The sequence below is a fragment of the Balaenoptera ricei genome, chromosome 21 (genome assembly GCF_028023285.1).
Source record: "Balaenoptera ricei isolate mBalRic1 chromosome 21, mBalRic1.hap2, whole genome shotgun sequence".
In the NCBI taxonomy this organism is placed as follows: domain Eukaryota; kingdom Metazoa; phylum Chordata; class Mammalia; order Artiodactyla; family Balaenopteridae; genus Balaenoptera; species Balaenoptera ricei.
The window spans coordinates 24,076,486-24,098,888 of NC_082659.1; the positions used below are offsets into that span (position 1 = coordinate 24,076,486).

At 38.9% G+C, this 22,403-nt stretch overlaps 1 protein-coding gene across 3 annotated transcripts in view; it reads left to right on the forward strand.

Moving 5' to 3' along the window:
- The window catches only part of RBPMS (RNA binding protein, mRNA processing factor), a 181,325-nt gene that overhangs the window by 60,975 nt on the left and 97,947 nt on the right, over nucleotides 1-22,403 (forward strand). For all 3 annotated transcript variants that reach the window (XM_059909375.1, XM_059909376.1, XM_059909374.1), the window contains 3 exons: nucleotides 17,726-17,803; nucleotides 20,675-20,713; nucleotides 21,990-22,052. In XM_059909375.1, the coding sequence (XP_059765358.1) occupies nucleotides 17,726-17,803; nucleotides 20,675-20,713; nucleotides 21,990-22,052 (180 nt within the window). The remainder of the gene's footprint in view (nucleotides 1-17,725; nucleotides 17,804-20,674; nucleotides 20,714-21,989; nucleotides 22,053-22,403) is intronic.

Sequence of the window (22,403 nt, forward strand, 5' to 3'; positions counted from 1 at the left end):
GTAAAGTACACTCTTTTTAAAAAAAAGTCACATTTGTTTCATTCTAATGTCTTTTACAATACGGAATCTTATCAGTTAAAAATTTAATAGGAAAAAGACCAGTCTTCTTCTGATAGTACTTTAAAATAGAAATGCATGTGAATCCGTAACCATAGAGTTTCACTGGCTAGTTTTACCAACTGATGTTAAGTCTCTTGACTAATGTTTATATAATTATTTATGTCAAAGTTTTAAAAAATATACACTTAAATTTGTTTAAACTTACTTTTAGGTAATTGTAGGTTCACATACAGTTCTAAGAAGTAATACAGAGAGATCCTGTGTGCCCTTTGCCCGGTTGTCCCTAATGATAACATCTTAGCAAACTATAGCACCATAATCACAACCAAGAAGTTGACAGTGATACAATCCACTCATTTTATTTAGATTTCCCCAGTTTTACATGTACGTGTTTTGTTCTATGCAGTTTTATCCCACGTGTATGTTTGTGTATCCACCACCACAGTTAAGATACGGAATAGTCCCATCACCACACGGATCCCTGTAATTGCCTTTATAATATACACCTTCCTCCTCACCCCTCACTCCCTCTTTGTCTCTGACTTCCACAGACTCATCTGTTTTCCACCTCTAGAATTTTGTCATTTCAGGAATGTTAAATGAATGGGATTTGTGTAGTACATAACCTTTAGGAATTGCTGGGTTGTTTTTTGTGTGTGTGTGTGTTTTTTTTTTTTTTTACTAAACATAATTCCCTTGAGTTTCATCCAACTTATTTGTGTTAACAGTTTTTTATTGCTGAGTGGTATTCCATGGATACTGGTATACCACAGTTTGTTTAATCATTCCCCCATTGAACGACATCTGGCTTATTTCCAGTTCTTGGCTATTATGAATAAAGCATCTATGAATGCTTGTGTACAGGTTTTTTTGTGTGAACATAAGTTTTTCTCTGGGATAATTGCCCAAGAATGCAATTACTAGGTTATATGGTAATTGCACCTTTAGTTGGGAAAGAACTTGCCAAACGATAATATTTTCTAAGGTGGTTGTACCTTTTTACATTCCCACCAGCAGTGTGAGTGAGAGATTCGGTTTCCCCACATCCTCACCAGCACAGTATTGTCATTATTTTTATGTCATATGAGATGATACAGTCTGATAGGAATATTAATCAAATGGATAATTTAATGAATTATGGACATTAATCAATGTATAAGGTAGCTAAAATATTATCTCCAATAAAAAGTAGTAATTAAATAGATCAGATGTTATGAAATTGAATAAAATGTACTTCTAATATACTTTGAATATTAATACTTAATCAAGAAGTTAGCTCCTACTTTTGTTTTTGTTTTTTTAAAATTTAATTTATTAATTTAATTATTTATGGCTGTGTTGGGTCTTCGTTTCTGTGCGAGGGCTTTCTCCAGTTGCGGCGAGCGGGGGCCACTCTTCATTGCGGTGCGCGGGCCTCTCACTATCGCGGCCTCTCTTGTTGCGGAGCACAGGCTCCAGACGCGCAGGCTCAGTAGTTGTGGCGCACGGGCTTAGTTGCTCCGCGGCATGTGGGATCTTCCCAGACCAGGGCTCGAACCCGTGTCCCCTGCATTGGCAGGCAGATTCTCAACCACTGCGCCACCAGGGAAGCCCCTACTTTTAATTTTACCATTAAAGTAAGTAGGAAGAAGGCAGGTGTTACTATGTCCAAGTTTAAAGATTTTAGAGACCGATGATTTGCCTAATACCACTTCACAATTTGTTAACATTCTTTTTCCTTATTAGTTTTCCTTTTCCTTACTACTTTTCTTTGATAGGAATGCTTGAACCTATCAGACTTGATATTTTTTTAAATCTCAGAAATAGAATGAAAAGAGAACTTCCTGATGTGATGAAAGTTAAACAAGAAAGAAAGGAAGGAGAAAAGGAGTCTAGGAGGATGCATTAATAGCAGGAGGCTGGGCTGCTGGTCAGAATGGGGTGTACTCATGGCCTTCTAAAGAGGACAAAGAGAGTAGTGAAGGGACTTTGAGCCACACTATTGGGGTTCATAATTTGGACAGTACTTCTAGTTTAACTTGTTAGTTCTTTTTGCTCTGTAAACATATTTTTATTTTCTCTCTTGTCCACTTTAAGCCCGTGTATAACAGTTGTGTGATAGTACTGTCAGTTGCAGCCTCTCTTAGAGTTGCCTTTGGAGCATGAAAATACATTTCCTTTTTGATTGTTGTAAGCCACCTTAATTAATATAGGTAACACTTTCTGAGCCCTTACTGTGAACCAGGCACTGAACTCTAAGTAGTTTACATCTGTTAGCTTATTTAATCATTGTGACAACTCTGTGTAAAGAATTACCCCCAAATTTAGCAGCTTAAAGAATGAACACTTATTATTTCAGTTTCTAAGGGTCAGGAATTTAGGATGCTTAGCTAGGTGCATCTAGTTCAGGATCTCTCATGAGAGTGGACTGGAAACATTTTTTTTCCCCTGTGCTGTACAGTAGGTCCTTGTCGGTTATCTATTTTAAATATACTAGTGTGTACATGTCCCAAACTCCCAATCTACTCCCCACCACCACCACCCTTTCCCCCTGGTAACCATAAGTTCATTCTCTAAGTCTGTGAGTTTGTTTTGTAAGTTCATTTGTATCATTTTTTTTTTTTAGGTTCTGCATAGAAGCGATATCATATGATATTTGTCTTTCTCTGACTTACTTTGTTTAGTGTGATAATCTCCAGGTCCATCCATGTTGCTGCAAATGGCATTATTTCATTCTTTTTAATGGCTGAGTAATATTCCATTGTATATATATACCACATCTTCTTTATCCATTCATCAGTCGATGGACATTTAGGTTGCCTCCATGTCTTGGTGATCATAAACAGCGAACAGTGAACATCGGGGTGCATGTATCCTTTTGAACCATGGTTTTCTATGGATATATACTGTGGAGTGGGATTGCTGGATCATATGGTAGCTCTTTTTTTAGTTTTTTAAGGAACCTCCATACTGTTTCCACAGTGGTTGTACCAATTTACGTTCCCACCAACAGTGTAGGAGGGTTCCCTTTTCTCCACATCTCCTGCATTTATTGTTTGTAGACTTTTTGACGATGGCCATTCTGACTGGTGTGAGGTGATATCTCATTGTAGTTTTGATTTGCATTTCTCTAATACTTAGCGATGTTGAGCATCTTTTCACGTGCCTCCTGGCCATCTGTATGTCTTCTTTGGAGAAATGTCTGTTTAGGCCTTCTGCCCATTTTTGGATTGGGTTGTTTTTTTGTTTGTTTTTTGATATTGAGCTGCATGAGCTGTTTGCAAATTTTGCATATTAATCCCTTGTCAGTCCCATCCTTTGCAAATATTTTCTCCCATTCTGTGGATTGTCTTTTCATTTTGTTTATGGTTTCCTTTGCTGTGCAAAAGCTTTTGAGTTTAATTAGGTCCCATCTGTTTATTTTTGTCTTTATTTCCATTACCCTAGGAGACAGATCAAAAAAGATTTTGTTGTGATTTATGTCAAAGAGTGTTCTCCCTATGTTTTCTTCTGAGAGTTTTATAGGATCTGGTCTTACATTTAGGTCTTTAATCCATTTTGAGTTTATTTTTGTGTATGCTGTTAAAGAATGTTCTAATTTCATTCTTTTACATGTAGCTGTCCAGTTTTCCCAGCACCATTTATTGAAGAGACTGTCTTTTCTCCATTGTATAGTCTTGCCTCCTTTGTTGTAGATTAACTGACCCTATGTGCATAGGTTTATTTCTGGGCTTTCTATCCTGTTCCACTGATCTATATGTCAGTTTTTGTGCCAGTACCATACTTTTTGATGAATGTAGCTTTGTAGTACAGTCTGAAGTCAGGGAGCCTGATTCCTCCAGCTCCGTTTTTCTTTCTCAAGATTGCTTTGCCTAATCGGGGTCTTCTATATCTCCATTACAAATTTTAAGATTTTTTTTGTTCTAGTTCTGTTAAAAAAAATATGGCATTAGTAATTTGATAGGGATTGCATTTACTTTGTAGATTGCCTTGGGTAGTATAGTCATTTTGACAATATTGATTCTTCGAATCCAAGAACATGGTATATCTTTCCATCTGTTTGTGTCATCTTCTATTTCTTTCATCAGCATCTTATAGTTTTCAGTGTACAGGTCTTTTGCCTCCTTAGGTAAATTTATTCCTAGGTATTTTATTCTTTTTGATGTGCTGGTAAAGGGAATTGTTTCTTTAATTTCTCTTTCTGAACTTTCATTGTTAGTGTATAAAAATGCAGTAGATTTCTGTGTATTAATTTTGTATCCTGCAACTTTACCGAATTCATTGATGAGCTCTAGTAGTTTTCTGGTAGCATCTTTAGAATTTTCTATGTATAGTATCATGTCATCTGCAAACAATGACAGTTTTACTTCTTCTTTTCCAATTTGGGTTCCTTTTATTTCTTTTTCTTTTCTGACTGCCATGGCTAGGACTTCCAAAACTATGTTGAATAAAAGTGGCAAGAGTGGACATCCTTATCTTGTTCCTGATCTTAGAGGAAATACTTTCAGCTTTTCACCATTGAGCATGATGTTAGCTGTGGGTTTGTCATATATGGCCTTTATTATGTTGAGATATGTTCCCTCTATGCCCACTTTCTGGAGAGTTTTTATCATAAATGGGTGTTGAATTTTGTCAAAAGCCTTTTCTGCATCTATTGAGATGATCATATGGTTTTTATTCTTCAATTTGTTGATGTGGTGTATCCCACTGATTGATTTGCAGACAATGAAAAATTCTTGCACCACTGGGATAAATCCTACCTGACTGTGGTGTATGCTTCTTTTAATGTACTGTTGGATTCGGTTTGCTAGTATTTTGTTGAGGATTTTTGGGTCTGTGTTCATCAGTGATGTTGGCCTGTAATTTTCTTTTGTTGTGGTATCTTTGTCTGGTTTTGGTATCAGGGTGATGGTGGCCTCATAGAATGAGTTTGGGAGTGTTCCTTCCTCTGCAAGTTTTTGGAAGAGTTCCAGAAGGATAGGTGTTAACTCTTTTCTAAATGTTTGATAGAATTCACCTGTGAAGCCATCTGGTCCTGGACTTTTGTTGGAAGTTTTTAAATCACAGTTTCAATTTTAGTATTTGTGATTGGTCTGTTCATATTCTGTAGTTCTTCCTGGTTCAGTCTTGGGAGAGTGTACCTTTCTAAGAATTTGTCCATTTCTTCTAGGTAGTTCACTTTATTGGCATATAGTTGCTTGTAGTAGTCTCTTATAATCCTTTGTATTTCTGTGGTGTCTGTTGTCTGTTGTAACTTCTCCTTTTTCATTTCTCATTTTATTGATTTGAGCCCTCTTCCCAACGTAACCTTACACCTAGAGCAACAAGAGAAAGAAAAACAAACAAAACCCAAAGTTAGTGGAAGGAAAGAAATCATAAAAATCGGAGCAGAAATAAGTGAAACAGAAACAAAGAAAACAATAGAAAAGTTCAGTGAAACTAAAAGCTGGTTCTTTGAAAAGATAAACAAAATTGATAAACCTCAAGACATTTTTAGCTGGGGCTGCAGTCATCTGAAGACTTGGTTAGGGCTGGAAAATCTGCTTCCAAGACGACTTGCTTGTGTAGCTTTTGGTCCATCATCATGTAGCCCTCCCCACAGAGCTTCTTGGATATCCTCATGACATGGTACCTGGCTTCACCCATAGTGAATGATTCAAGAGAGTTTTCTACTGTAGAAGTCACAGTGCCTTTTTTCACCCAGTTGCTAGAAGTCACACACTGTCACTTTGGCCATATTCTGTTCATTAGAAGTGAGTCACTTCGACCATGTTCTGTTCATTAGAAGTGAGTCACTAAGTGAAGCCCGTGCTGAAGGGGAAAGGAACTAAGTTCTACGTTATGAATGGAGGAGTGTCAAAGATTTTGTGGACATAATTTAAAACTGCCACACCTGGGTTACCAGTATTGTCTTGGTTTTCCAGATGAGGAAACTTGTGAATGGGGAAGTTAAGTGACTGGTCCAAGGTGCATAGCTAGGTGGAGAAGTAGGGTTTAAATCTCAGCAGCCTGACTCCATGTGACTTTTTCTTTGTCTTTTTTTTTTTTTTTTTGGTTTCATTTTGTTTTTACTACATATGCTTTACTGCCTTGAGTACTTCATCTCTTGAGTACACATTAAAAAGTCACAGTGGCTTCACTTCTTCATACTCATCCACATCTGGGTATTTATGGGTTACTTGGCTGTTTCATGCCTCACTCCTAGTACTGTGACTTAATACTTAGATTCACTCATTTAGTTCATTCTGTAGATACTTAGCATCTACTTCTAAGTACTGGGATGCTCACCACTGTTGTGTGGGGAAGAACTTTGATTTTGAAGGTGTACTGACCTAGCAGCAAAGAATTTCAAGGTGTATACTGGGTAGTTTCCCATGACTAAACATTGGGAAGCAAACATTTTTCCCATAGCCTTTTAGTTTTGCAGTTCTCACACCTTCTGTAGTTGTTAGAACTATGGTGCATTGTGGGTGGTTATTTAGAATGCATTGTGAGCTGAAGTTGACAGTGGGATCAAGTTCCTCAGATGGAGTTTGTCCACTACTGATATCAAAAGCAATAAATGCATTAGACCCCTGGGCAGTGTTAGGACCATAATCTTGCCCCTGCTAATTTTTTCCAGTACTTTAAGTGACTATGAAGAACCCTGTGCTATCTGGGATAGTTTTCCTCTGTAGTTTAGGAGAAGTAAAATGAATTAAAAAAATTTTTTTTCCCCAAGAGATCTGTTTTGTAAAATGACAATCATAGTCACCCAAACTATGCCGAAAGAGAGAGAGGTCTTAGAATTTTGATAATATCTCTGTATATTTTTGGCTTATATTTCATTTTGTTAGGCCATGGAATAGTCTGTATTATGGGTAGCCCAAGGGATCTTTTTGACATACAATTTTAGGGTACACTATAGGATTAAAAAACCCTAAGGGTAACTGCACTTTGGGGCATCAGAACGCAAACTTCCGTTTATAATGTACTGGATAACGTATCCAATTAAAAATCTTCATGTTTTAACAATGTAAGCAGTTCAGTGTAATTGGATAAAGAGTACGATTCCATGGGTTAACCAGTGTTGAAACAGAATAAGCCATCAAAAAATTAACTAAAGGAACTTAGAGAAGCCATGGTGGGGAGTTAAAGGATAAAGCTTCCTGCCTTTATAAGGAACTTCTTGTTGAACTCGAAGGACTTGACAACCATATATTGTGTTTGACAGCACTCAGTGAATTTCTTAATAATGTGGTTAAGTTCCCACTTGCACACACACACACACACACACACATATATCTAGTTTCCTATCTAGGCTAATTCAGACCTTGAATTCCTGATTTGCCTCTGGTACCCACCTCTCTTTGTGTCTGACAGCACTAAGAAAATATCTTAATGAGGTTAAGCGTTTACGTGTACAGACACATCTGCCTATACTTGGGCAGTTTCAAACCCTAGAAATTCTTGATTTGTCTTATCCTTTTAAAAATATAACAGATGTGAGGAATGGCCTAGATTAGACTTTGGTTTTAAGAAGTCCTATCAAGGTGAGAATTTGAGACCAACTGATTATAAATTGATATTGTGTTGGACTGGGATAAGCTCCTCCAGAATGAAAGTAGAAGCATGGTGTACCTAGTGCTAACCTGTGGCCCAGTTCCCTGTCCCATTTTCTGAGCCCTGTACATACGAGTTGATGAAACGTGGTGTTTCTCTTTCTTCAATATGTTCTCCCATGAGTCTTCCTCCTTTCCCTCATAACTTAGTGGAAACTTTTTGATCACCTTGGCAAAGGGACCCTGGTTCCCATGGGCCCTAAATAAAGCTATCAATTTGGTTATACAGATAGGATATCCAACTGAATAGCACTCGGGGCAAACACTAGTGGATCCCTCAAAACTAGGGAGGCGTGCATTGTGGGTAATTATGTGGCTTTTTTCTTTAGAAATGATAGAACAGTTACCCATTTAAAGCTAAAACAAAGCTGGGAGTCCATAACAACAGCATTAGTGACCCTTTTATCCTATGGTTAGTCAGTCCTTGGTGTCTGTAGCAACCTGGCCTCCTGAACCAAAACATACTTTCTCAGGACTAGAAAAGGAGCAAGTCTTTTTTTTTTTTTTTTTTTTTTTAATTTATTTATTTTATTTATTTTTGGCTGCATTGGGTCTTCGTTGCTACGCACAGGCTTTCTCTAATTGTGGTGTGCGGGCTTCTCATTGTGGTGGCTTCTCTTGTTGCAGAGCACGGGCTCTCGGCACGCAGGCTTCAGTAGTTGTGGCTCACGGGCTCTAGAGCGCAGGCCCAGTAGTTGTGGTGCACGGGCTCAGTTGCTCCGCGGCATGTGGGATCTTCCCAGAGCAGGGCTCGAACCCGTGTCCTCTGCATTGGCAGGCGGATTCCTAACCACTGCACCACCAGGGAAGCCCAGGAGCAAGTCTTTAAGTCCAGTAGGTGGCCATTGTCAGGAAGAAGGAACCTGACCACCTGTTCCATCTTGAAGCCAATGCCACGAAGAAACTGGAGCTTGACCAAAGGCTGGTCAGTTTCTGCTGAGCTGCAACCAGAATTAAATACCTGGAAGGCTATTTTAGTGATTGTGGTAATCCATTTCTGTGGTGGCAAGATACGAACGGGAGGACTTCCCTGGTGGCGCAGTGGTTAAGAATCTGCCCGCTAATGCAGGGGACACGGGTTCGAGCCCTGGTCCAGGAAGATCCCACATGCCGCAGAGCAACGAAGCCCGTGCACCACAACTACTGAAGCCCGCGCGCCTAGAGCCCGTGCTCCGCAATGAGAAGCCCGCGCACCGCAACGAAGAGTAGATCCCGCTCGCCGCAACTAGAGAAAGCTCACACACAGCAACGAAGACCCAACGCAGCCAAAAATAAATAAACAAAATAAATAAATGTATTTAAAAAAAAAAAAAGAAGATACGAATGGGAAATCATAGCAGGCCAGCAAAACCTTCTTTGGAACTGAGAGGACCAGCAGTCCTCAGCGTGGTTCATTTCAGTCTTGCAATTTGGATTTTCAGCTGGTGCTTATAGAATAAGCAAAGAACTAAATCCACTTACACTTTATTTAAAAAGAATAAAATAATTTATTATTATTATTTTTAATTATTTGCTTTTTAAAAAAATTTTATTTATGTATTTATGGCTGTGTTGGGTCTTTGTTTCTGTGCGAGGGCTTTCTCTAGTTGTGGCAAGTGGGGGCCACTCTTCATCTTGGTGGGCGGGCCTCTCACTATCGCGGCCTCTCTTGTTGCGGAGCACAGGCTCCAGACGCGCAGGCTCAGTAGTTGTGGCTCACGGGCCTAGTTGCTCCGTGGCATGTGGGATCTTCCCAGACCAGGGCTCGAACCCGTGTCCCCTGCATTGACAGGCAGATTCTCAACCACTGCGCCACCAGAGAAGTCTTATTATTATTATTATTATTATTAAACCAGAGTGTAAAACTTACAGGGCTCTGGAACACACAGATCCCCTGCCCCAGCCTCGTGTGTTTAAACAACCCAGCTCTATGGGACTTATACTGCCACACATACATGGAGCTCCTTTTAACATCTCTGCCCCTGAACCACGTTTATTTCATGGTCTCAGAAGAGATAAGGCACTTCTTGGATGTTGGAAAGTGAGTGATTCCTCTGTTCTTGTCCTAGTGAGAAGTAGGTTATCACAAAGCAAGAACGCCCCTTTGACTGAAGCTAGGCTGGAGGCTCCCGCTCCTAGGGCTTTACCTTAGAGGCACTGGTGCCCTTTTTTGGGTTAGATTTTATTTTTAGAGTAAGTACAAAGAAACACTCACTGATGGTCAGAATTGAAATGTGAAGCAAGTTACATAAATGTATATTTCTACTAGATCAAGTTTGTCCCTATGGAGCAAGGACAGGCAGAAGATGAGAATTTCTAAGGACAAGAGTGGATGGGAAGGACCCAAGGTTTATATTTTCAAAGAAAGGAGATCTTTTTGGGCTTGTGTTTGTTCTTTTTTTTTTTTTAAGAAATCGTTTATGCTGATAAATATTTAAATGCCAGAGGGTATAAGCATATAAAATGAAAGTTCTTTGTAATCCCACCTTCCCTCCCCACCATTAACTTAATAGTTAATGAGGTATATATTCTTTTAGTACCTTTTTTTTTTTTTTTTACCTGAGCATGTACTTAAAAACACTGAAAGAATTAGTGGGATTAGGGGCAATTTCTGGTGTTTGCTTTTTTACTTAATAATCAGAAACCTTGTTCTATATCAGTACATAAGGATATCTACTCACCATTTTAAATGTTTAAATTTTAAATGCAAGAGTTTGAGCATTTTCTCAAACTTTTTGTTAATTACTCATTTACCTTTGAAATGGGACTTATTTAAGCAAACAAAAGTACGTTTCAGTCGTCATTAGTAGAAATGTGAGTGATTTTACTCTTTCCCATGTACTGATCGTTCTCTCCTTGTTAATAGGTGCACAGTGCTGAATTTTCTGTGGTCCGTTTATGACTTTTTATGTCTGCGATTTTTATGCGATTTCGTCTGTTTTTCATTTTTCTTCCTTGTTTTTTTGTCTCATTTCTCTTTTTCATCTAAATTTCTGTCTCTTAACAACGTTAATTTTTTCTGCCTTTTTGTCACATGAGTGTTTATCATTTGATGTTGTAACTGTACTGATATGCTTGTGACTGGGAAGTATGATCACCTCATTTTGTTTGCCGTGTCATCACCAGAGGCGTTGACAAGCAAACACTTACTGTTTCCCATGAATACAGTGTTACTCTGTAGATTTCTAAAATCAAGGGAAAATTTTATAGTGTGTGCTTAGGACTGTGCTACACACTACGTAGAAAAGCACTTTCACCCTCTAAAATGCCCACTGCAAGATCTTACCTGGGAATCCACTTGCATGTTTCAAAAAACAGTTACACCAACAGAATGATTTAAACATAAAACCCATTTGAAAGCTGCTTTTGGAGTCTACATTTGTATGTGTGAGAATGTGGATAGGTGGAGAGAAAGTTTGCAGAGGATAGATGATCATAGAAGCACCCCCATGGGTTTTAGGATATTTCAAATAAATGATTATACAGTTATTCATGAGTCATTAGAAAATGTGAAGTTGCCTTTCCCAATCCTAGAATTTAAGAGGATCCTCAAGAGGTCAGCTCATAGCAGCTAGAGATGCTGTCTAAGACCTTTTTATAAACGATTAAAATGTCCACAGAAAATGCCCATAGTCTTGGGACACTGTGTGTTTACTGCATGTGGCCGCTTGCTGAAAAGTGTGCATGATTATTCTCTACTATATACTGAAATTAATAAGCATTTGTCTATTGGTTTTTATTTTAATGTCTAGATTACCTACAAGATCATGCGTGTTCTTTGTTAAAGGGAGGGCGTTTTCCATTTCAGGGCCTGTCTTGGCCTTTCTGTCCAGGAAAGCCCAAGACTGACACAGTGACTTTACTTACTGAATTAGAGTTTAGAAGTCAGTCACTGAAATGTGGCTTGTCTTTCCCCGTGGGAGCTGGCAGTGCCATTTAAGAATACAACAGCTGGTGTTATCCAAAATGTAACTGTGGCCTCTGCAGGAATGGTTGATAATGGCTGAGCCAAGAAGGCCTTCACTCTTCCTGACCCGCACAGGATGATTTCTCCTAGCATTTATTCTTTCAGTCCTGTTGGGGTAGAAATGAAGTTGGAGGTACACCCACAGAATCCATTAGCGTCCCTTTGGGACAGAGCTGTCAGCAGCTTCACATCTTGAACTTCTATGAGGCATGTTGTGTCCTTGACTAAGAAATGTGTTTCCCCATGTGTCTGATAAAGTAAACATCTGCAACGCTGAAGGCAGAGTGCCAGGCACATCTGTGTCCATAGACAGTGCTGTTAAATTAAGGGTTGCCCTGGAAAACGATTGACCTGCGACAAAGTTCATTTGGCATCATTCATTTGTTTTGGGGCGCTTTTTTCTGAGTATTTGATCATGGATCTTACATGTCACAAACTTTTATCTCATTGTTTGGGTTCTAATTGTTTACTCTGTGAATGAGCTCAGCTTTCTCTTGTCACAGAAAGCTGCATATTCCTTCAGTGACAGTAAGCTCCCTGCAAGCAAGAATCATGTCTAGGAAAGGGAACCCTCCTGCACTGTTGGTGGGCATATACTTGGGGCTCTTTGCACGTATTTCTGCCCTCAGGCAGAGGCTGTTGCCTGGCACTGCTGGCAATCAGGGAATCCAGCAGACAGAGCAGATGTCTTTTACATGTCCACACGTGCAGTCACATGGTATTTGACTAAACCGAATGGCCAGTTAAATTCAGAATTAGATTGCCTTTTTCCTCTCATCTATCTGATTTACTATCAATCAATGTGGATTAAACAATCGATTCTCAAAAAAAAAAAAAAAGAATCATGTCTAGGGACTTCCCTGGTGGTCCAGTGGTTAGGACTCCACGCTTCCACTGCCAGGGGCACGGGTTTGATCCCTGGTTGGGGAACTAAGATCCGCCATGCCGCACGGCACGGCCAAAAAAAAAAAAAAAATCATGTCTAACCTTTGCGATTTCCATAGACATAGCAAAGGCAAACCCAGAAGTGCTTTACTATTTAATGGCTCAGATAAAACAAGTGGTGGTGAGAAGAGTAGGGAAACTAAAATGTTTTAAAACATCCCCGTGATTTTAGGTCCCAGTTACCATAGAAAAGCATGAATTAGATATTCAGGAAGAGGTTTTTTTTCCATTCATTATCTGTGATTTTTTTTTTTTTAAACTTAATGAAGTTTCCCAGTCTGAGGAGGTCTAGAAAGGATTCAGAACACATAGATTCCAAGCATTTGGATTTAAGAGACCTTTAGTTGTCCTCATAACTTCATAATGTAAGTATTTAAGAGTTATTTCTCCTAGTCAGTCTATCTGTTCTGTCAGAGGAGAGAATAGCTCTTCATTGAGAGATAAGATGTCTTGACAGGTTTCTGAGACAATAATGGGCTTCACTGGATTCTAGGAAATGTAATTCGTGTCCATTTGTAAATAAAGTGCCAGCCATCTTAGTTGCCTCTAATTTGATGAACAAAACAGAGTGGGCTTGAGTCTCTTTTTAATCCATGGGCGAGAGGCAAATTTAGGCCTATCAGTTCAGTTTTTATTTTGTGGGTTTGTTTTTTTTTTTTTTTATGTTTAACAGTTTTTTTGTTGAGATACTGAGATAAGAATCTTCTACTTTTTTGTTTTTTGTTTTTTTGTTGTTTTTGGATTTTTTGACACGAAGGTTTTTAATGACCTTAGAACCAGTTCACTGGATATGAGACAGAAGCCAGCAGAGAGTGGATTGAGCTGTGAGTGGTGAAGAAGCAGAAATAGGGAGAAAGATGCCTATTGGACAACTAGGTACTAATATACGTCAAAATTCTTCAGAATAAGTAGTGTGATTTATATGTGTATGTAGGCTAACTTTAATTAGACCCCAAGATGAGGTTAGTGAGCACTTGGAGAACATAACTAGGAATCTAGATTACAGAGGCACTAAGGCAGGCACTTCAAATATCATCTCAATCTACGCTAGATAGTTAATTAGCGTAGTGGATATTAGAAATAAATTTTCTTTTGTGCAGTGAGTAGCATTCATGATATTTGGAGAACAAAAGAGATTATATGGGTTCTGCCACCCCCAACTGAAAGAAATGAAAGAATCCAGCCAACCTACTAGCCTAATATCTTTTTGTTTTGTTTTGTTTTGTTTGTTTTTGTTTTTGTTTTTGGGGCATCAGGGACTATAGTTTTTTTTTTTTAAATAGGTTGACTTTTTTTGGTTTAAGCACATTTTTTTAAATTTAAATTTCTTTCTTTTATTTTATTTTATTTATTTTTAAACTTTTTATTTATTTATTTATTTATGGCTGTGTTGGGTCTTCGTTTCTGTGTGAGGGCTTTCTCTAGTTGTGGCAAGCGGGGGCCACTCTTCATCGCGGTGCGCGGGCCTCTCACTATCGTGGCCTCTCTTGTTGCGGAGCACAGGCTCCAGACGGCAGGCTCAGTAATTGTGGCTCACGGGCCCAGCTGCTCCGTGGCATGTGGGATCTTCCCAGACCAGGGCTCGACCCCGTGTCCCCTGCATTGGCAGGCAGACTCTCAACCACTGCGCCACCAGGGAAGCCCTTCTACTTCTGAAATATATGAAAAAGTTTTCTCTATAAACTTCACAATTTTTATTGATACAAATATTGACATTATTTATGTTTTCCTAAATAAAGTAATAAAAATGTAGGCTGTTCTCAACCTAACAATACATTTATAGTCTCTAAAACATGCTTATTATAGAAAGATAGAAAATATAAATAAGCTATTAAAAAACCTCAGAAGCTCTTATTAGGACTTCCCTGGTGGTCCAGTGGTTAAGACTCTGTGCTTGCATTGCAGGGGGCGTGGGTTCAGTCCCTGGTCGGGGAACCAAGATCCCGCGTGCCACACGGCACAGCCAAAAAAAAAGAAAAATCAGTTATTATTCCACCATTCAGGACTAAGTAATGTAGATAGAAACCTTTTGGCATATATATCCTACAGCGTATTTTTCCCCCTTTCCATATACATGCATGTGTTGGCTTTTTGTTTTATAGAATAAAACTGAATGTACTTTTTCCTTGAACATAATTTTTATTGGTTGCATAATACATTTTATGGATGTAGATGAACCTTAATTTATATCAAGTAATCTTTCGTTTAACTCCCAGATTTCTAGTGGGTTGTTTTTTTTTTTTTGATAAATTGTTTGACTTGCAAGTTTCTAAAGCCTTTTTCTTTAGAATAGTGCTATAAATGGTAGTTAATTTCCTGAGTTAACTCCCCAGATCCTAATTGATACCTGTCACATGGCTAAGCTTCCCTGCTTGACAAATGGTACTACAGTGATTAAAACACAGGATCTGCTTATCATTATGTCCATGGAACTCTCTGTAATCCATTCAGCACCTGGCATAGTGCCGGATACAATGGGCACTCAACAGAATCTGAATGAGTGGAAGCTGGGATTCCCTCTCTGTCCAGGTTATCGTGGCCGGAGCAGCCAAGTAGAACACATGGTGTTCACTTTCTGGAATGTGGGAAGAGGGATGTGGATAGCAGAGAGGGCACACAGGATAGCAGCATTCCCTTGCGTATGTCTTCGGCAGTTGTCAGTAATTCAGCCTTAGCAGCTTTGATAAAGAAAGTTCTTTGGAAAGAGTGTTTATCACTGGCAAAGTTGAGAGAGAAGGGGGTGGCAAAAGGTATACTGAACAACAAACTTTACCTTAATTGAAATTTATAAAACACTGTACCCAACAGCAACAGAATATACATTTATTTTACATACACACAGAACATTTATCATGTTCTAGGCTATAAAACAAGGAATTGAAGGGCAGTTTTTTTTAAAGTTTAAGCATATACCTACCATATCATCCAGCTATTCCATTTTCAGCTATTTATCCGAGAAGAAAGAAAACATACGTCCACACAAAGACCTGTACAAATCGATACATGAACGTTCATAGTCATTTTATCTGTAAAAGCCAAAAACGAGAGATAACCCCGATGTCTCATAAACAAGTGAATGGGTAAATGAACTGTGATGTGTTCATACCACAGAATACGACTCAGAAATAAGAATAGACTATTGTTACATGCAGCAGCGTGGATGAATCTCAAAATAATTATGCTAAAGTGAGAGAAGTCGGACGAAAAAGGATACCTACTTTATGGCTCCATTTGTATGAAACTTTAGAACATACACACTAATCTGTAGTGACAGAAGGCAGATGAGTGATTGCCTGGGGATGAGGATAGTAGGACAAGGTAGAAAGAAGATGAAAGGAGCATGAGATAAGGAAACTTTTTGGGGGGTGATGGATATGTTCATTATCTTGACGGCTGTGATGGTTTCACAGGTTATACATATGTCAAAACTTACTGTAAAGCAAGATGTACAGTTTATATGTCAATTATACCTCAACAAAGCTGTCTAAAATACAAAGAAGCAAATAATAAAAAGGCAGTCATGATTCTGGGGCTGTTTACTTGATCGTAGTGTTTATTGTACACCTACATGCAAATGACATGACGTTTTACCATATACTGTGCTGGATCAACCAAAGGGTCTTGCTTGCTAATTTGTGCTTCTTCAAGCCAGAATCAATGGAAAGTGTTAGGAGTCTAGAAAATATTCTCCGTATTTCTCACCGAGGAAAAATCTTCCGTAATTATACATGGTTTACAGCTGAGCGTTGATTTTTTTTTTCTTCCTTTGAGTAGTAACGTGATTTCTAATGAGGAACTCGATCATGTTGTATCAGCTTGAGTAGAGAAGAGGAATAGAAAACATGGGGGTGAACCCGAACTCATAAAAACAGAGTAGGATAATTAGTTCCCTGGATCTGGAGGGTGAGGAAAATGGGCAGATGTTGATCGAAGGATACAGACTTCCAGTTAGAAGCTGAGCAAGTTGGGGGAAATCTAATGCACAGTATTGTGAGTATATTTAAGGTACTGTATTATAGGTGTACTTGAAAGTCGCTGAGAGGAGGTCTTACATGTTCTCATCGCAAAAAGAGAAATGGTAATTTTGCGGTATGATAGAGGTGTTAGCTAATGCTGTAGTGGTAATCATTTTGAAATGTACATGAAAGTTTATTAGATCAAAAAGTACATTTGAAACTTAATATTATGTGTCAAATGTATCTCAAAGCTGGGGGGTGGGTCTGACTAAAGACTCACTAAAATAAGTAGAAACAAAACGTGATGGTGATGATGATTCAGTGTTTACTCCTTGCCTGTTGAATCAAGACCATATTCCTGAGCCGATGACGTGATACCCCCCCTTGGTTTGATTCTCCGCTACCTGTTCACTTTTGGCTCCCCCTTCTCCTGGAATACACTGTGCTATCAGCCCCCTCTTCATTGCCTTGGTTAATGCTTTTTTTCTGCCTGTGCCTCTTCCCCACCTCACCTTTTTATATCTATGTGGTAAAATGCTACCTATCCTTGAAGTTTCCGTTCAGATGCCAACACGTTTACTCTGATCCTCCCAGCTGGAAATGTCATCTGTGTTCTGTATTTTAGCACACATTAAGTAACGTATTTTGTACCGTAGGCCTTAACGGTACAGCCAAGTCTGTCCTGCTGTTTCAGAACTGAACAGACACAGGGTTATGCATTTGGCTACTATTTAGATGCATTTCAATTGTTTAATAAACTTCTACATTTATTAAAATTACTGTAATTATCAATGCCAATGAGGGAAGCAATGACAAGACAAGTAGGAGAAAAAAATTGGTTCAGTTGTATTTTTGAACCACATTCTGTGTTCATTTGATTAGCGCTGAGGGGAGTGGTAGATTTACTGTCCTCATGGCATTTTTGTTTTCCTTAAGCTAATGTTTTAATCATGGACCCTCTTTTCCCCTCACATTTTTAGAACCAGGCGATGGCTAGGAAAGGAGAAGTCAGTTTGTAAATTTAAATCAGCTAGAAGTGATTCACGCTGATAATTCACACAGAGCTACTCAAGAGTTGGCTTAATGGCATCTTAACATTAGAGTAATCATTGCGTCATGGAAAGAGCACGAATTAGGTAGGAGTCGAGGAATATTTGAAGAAATGTGTTTTGGGGGTCTCAGGTAGGCTATTCTGTGACTGTCCACTCCCTTGATCACTTCTTGTATTTATCTTCCAGGTCCGGACTCTCTTTGTCAGTGGTCTCCCTCTGGATATCAAACCTCGGGAGCTGTATCTGCTTTTCAGACCATTTAAGGTACCTCTTCTATCTTTCAGAAATTGTAAAAGGAGACAAAGAGTGTGTGTGTATAAGCTTCATGGGGCTTTTTGGAGAAAGAAATGAAATGTTTGTGAAAGCACTGTTTTTTAAAAGGTTAGTGAGTAAAGGAGATTTGACAACTCAGTCCTAATATACGTTTTCACTTTGGAAAGACTGAAACCGCCTTTTGTCCTCCCAGTAGCTAATCTGGAGAAGTCTCTTACTGACGTGGACATGCGTCTGTTTCTGTTCTACAGAACAGCTTCAGTGTCCTCCCTGTTTATCCTCTTGCCAATTAGTGGTGTTCTTCTGAGTACAGATCACCAAAAATATTATCCATGACTTATTCTGTATTTATATTTCAAATGCAGTAAAAGTCAAGCCCTATCCCTAGGAGGTTCCTTATCAGTTGAAATACTGCTGTTAGTACTATTCTTTGGAGACATAATAGGTTAAGTAGGCTTTTATGAACTAGACTGGGAACCTAACACCATTATTTTTTCCATGGGCAAAATGTCCAAAGTTGCAAAAACAGTAAAACAGAATTTTAAAGAATTGCTTGGTGTGAGCTGAGGGAAATCTTTCCTGTTGCTTAGTGAAATATTTAATGCAAGTTGTCTGTCCATCGTGACTGTCAAGGTAGAACTACTTTAGAGATAATTAATGTAGCTGGGATTGAAAATTTAACAGGAAATTGAACTAAAGCTGAAATAACCATGCTCCAAGGAGAAACCTTGAAGGTTAGCCTTTGGAGGATAGGAGGCAGCTGGGACTGGGCATGATGTGGGCTGAAGGCCTTGCCTCTCAAGGAGTGAACCTGGAAGTCATGACAGATTCAGGGCCTGTGTCTGGGCTGGTCACGTCAGCTGAGGACATGTCAGCAACAGTGCCTGGCCAGGGCCACACTTACGATCACGTGATGGGCCATCTTGATTGCTGGTTAAAGATCCATCCTGATTTGAAGCAGGACCCCAGCCACAGAGGCAAGACAGGTTGAGGTACAGTATCTCGCTTCTTAGGGGGAGAGAGTAGGATGTGACAGCTGAGAACAGTTGGGTAGTAGAACGAGAAGGATGGTTGAGCGGGCAGCCAGTTAAAACCAGCAAAGATAAAACAGTCTAGTTTATGTGCCCCAAAGGCACCGTGTAATAATGGACATAACTCCATTCTGACAGCTCTCCTTTTAATGCAACAATAATGATGACATCACAGAGGGAAGCAGAAAGGTTAGCCATGAGGTTAGCTAGAGGAAGTGGGAAAGAAAGAGAAGGTATTGTGGGGAGAGTGCCAGCTTTATAGAATTTCCCGAGTTTCTTCTGCAGGGTTGTAGTTTTTACTGTCTGTCTCTTTTGTAGGATGAGGACTTTTTAAAGCTAACTGATCCTCGTAAAGGACTAAATAGTTATGTTTTTGTATACATACAGAGAGATTTAGCCAGCGAGCCCCTTAAGAATTATCTCATTTAATTCTCATCACAGTCATTTAAAGTGGGTTAGCCTCATTTTTTTCAAATAAGGGAAATGAAACTTGGAGCAGTTGAATACATTTTGCTCAAGTTTACACACATAATAAATGGCACAGCCAGGATTCAAACCCAAGCAATCATCCCTCATCTGAACTATTATTTGATAGTACTTCTCTTTTTGTGACTTGAGAGGACAGTATATCCCTACTAGTGGTCTTTTACTTGAGTGAAACATCCATTTGTCCTTTGCCTCTGAGGCCTTCAGGGTGTTTAAACCTTCAGGTTTTTCAGAGAGTGAGAGCACCTTGAAAAAGGAAGAGGCAGGACTGTGAATCACGACCTCTCTGGCTAGAAGAGCTCAAGGCCTTTGAGGTAAAATGTTTACAGTAGCTAATTAGTAACATAGTTCTCTGCTGGGAAAATAGGAGGATGAATCAATCCCAACATCCTGCCCAGAAACCCAAACGCTGAAGTCAGGACCCTGGTACATTCCTACCAACCCTCTTTTAATTAAAGTCCCCGGAGTCTGACCCTCGTCTGCAAATCTGTCTCTGCACCGATACGTGCGGTGGTCAATCATGTCAAGTGTTGTTTTTTCCCCTCTTGTGTCATCCATCAGTGCAAGCTAACAGTCATTGATTATTTTCAGAAATAAACAGACTTTGTTATCCTTATCCTGGGGAGCCAGGAGGGCTTAAGGGAGGGAGTGAAAGGAATGTTTCCATCTTCCTTGAGGATGAGCTGGAGTAAAAAGCCAACAGGGAATTTTCGCATCTTCCAATCAGAATACCAATGTGAAAACTGACAGCTGCAATAAATAAGCAAAAGAACTTAACAAATATTAGCATCACTGCCTATTTAACCTTTCCTGGAAGTTTTGAAATTTTCATTAAGTTCTACCAAGTACGATCTTAATGTTTTATTGTTTTATAGCAAATATATGACCAAGTCATCACATACTCTGACCTTCCTAACTTAATTTATCCCCTTCCCTCTCCTAGTTCCATAAAATGAAAAAGACCTGCTGTTGACATAGATGCCATTTTCCTATGCATAAGTCCATTCATGCACTTATGTTTCTTTTCTCTATATATTTTCATGAATTCATGCACTTATGTTTCTTTTCTGAATTTCATGAAAATATATAGGGATAAGAAACATAAGTGCATGAATTTCAGGGCTTGATTTCTTTTAAGGCCCAAGTATGCAAAGATTGGTGTATACATCATGCATGCATGTATGTGTGTATAAAATTTGTTTTCCCAGTTAACAGGCATTTGTGAGAAGAGTTGGTCAGTAGTCATAAAGGACTCATTTTCACTTGAGCAGGATGCTATTATTACAATTGCTCTTTTCTCCTATTACTCTTTATTTCTGGTCTAAATTTGGTTCTTTATTTTCAGGGCTACGAGGGTTCTCTTATAAAGCTCACATCTAAGCAGGTAAGAATTTCAGACTTGCACATAAATGATCACTTCCACAGAAGTTTGGATTGGCTTTCTTCAGGAATGTTACTAGGGCTCGACATTCTTTTTTTATTTCCATTAAGATTTTATTTTTTTTTGTTGTTGCTGTAAAGTTAAGGGTGAGATTGATTAGGAATTAGCACAGGAAAGTGATTCCTAATTCCATAGCCTGCAGCTAGAGTGTCTGAGACTATCCTCAAGCAAGGTAAATATAATGCATCCGGCATAGTTATATTGGGATTGATCTATATATTCAAAAGAAATTATTGATTATTATCCAAATTCACTTTTATTGCCATTTCTTTCCTGGGTGTTTTTTTTTGTTTGTTCTTTTGTTTTTAATAAAGTTAAACAGGCAAACTTTTCATTCACGATCGGTATGGGAATTTGATGACGAAGAATCAGGCTGTCTCTCAAACCCTTAATAACCGCAGGCAGAGTCTCAGGTCTAGAATGGAGCATAAAAGGTACAGAATGGAGGTAGTAACCAATGACCCTGATAGTTTCTGCAAGTGTCTTGAATATTTGTAGCTATGTGCTTTTTTTTTTTTAAATGCTGAGCAACCAGCATCCTCTCTCTGGGTCACTTTTCATCTCTCAATAAGGTATTCTCTGGTTCATCAGAGAATAAGCTATGTTGCTACCATCCTTCTGGACTGAAGGATACTGAGTCCAAAGGAATTGTGACCCCTCTCTTTAGTTGGAACAGTATGGTTTATACACCTAATTAAACACACAGCTTTTTAAAGGCATCCCTTGGGATTTGAGATTAAAATGTTCATGATATAATTTTGATCATGCAGTGAGAATACAGGGCTTTTATCATTGTGTCATTATATCCCTTGCACTTACAGTGTACCAAAAGGTGATTCGGTTTTCTTTCCATTTTAAAAGATGAAGAAACTGAGGTACAGTGAATTCAATTTAGGAAAGTAGAGCCTTTCCACCCAAGTTTTCCTCTGTTGCCTTGTTCACTGCTGCTCACCTTCCAGCCCCTTCTAGATTTTTTTTTTTTATGATTCTCTAAATCTCCAGCTGTGCCCTTGAAGAACCACCCTCACAATCCCTTTGATTCATGTTAGAAATTTGGCTAAGCCACTGAGTCATGATTCTTCTGGACTGGCTTTCTTGTTTCTACCCATTGCCTGTGGTGATTTCTGTATCTTAGCTCTTCAGTTTGATATCACCTTTGACCCAGAAAAATAGACATCCCCTGATATTGTTTTCTTCATATTTCTTTTTCTTTCCTTAGCCCGTAGGTTTTGTCAGTTTTGACAGTCGCTCAGAAGCAGAAGCTGCAAAGAATGCTTTGAATGTAAGTACTAATGATGTTAATCTTTGGGGGTTTCCTTATGAGGTGGTAGGAAGTTATAGAACCTCTTTGGACAGGAAATCAAATGGAAGGAATATGACTGCTCGATCTAACAGGAAGGGATTAATTAATTAGCCCCCTGAAGAGATTTTTCCTAAAATTGTGGTTAGACGTGCAAACTATTAAATAACACTTTGCTCTTCTCTAGCTTTTACTGTAATGCTCAAAATACCTGATGATGTGGGTCTTTATTCAGCCCAGTCACATCCTATGGTGGTGTACAGTTTAGTTTGGCCATCATTATACTCTCAGTGGCTAAGCCGAAGTCAAGAATAGATCAAAATCTTGGCTTTC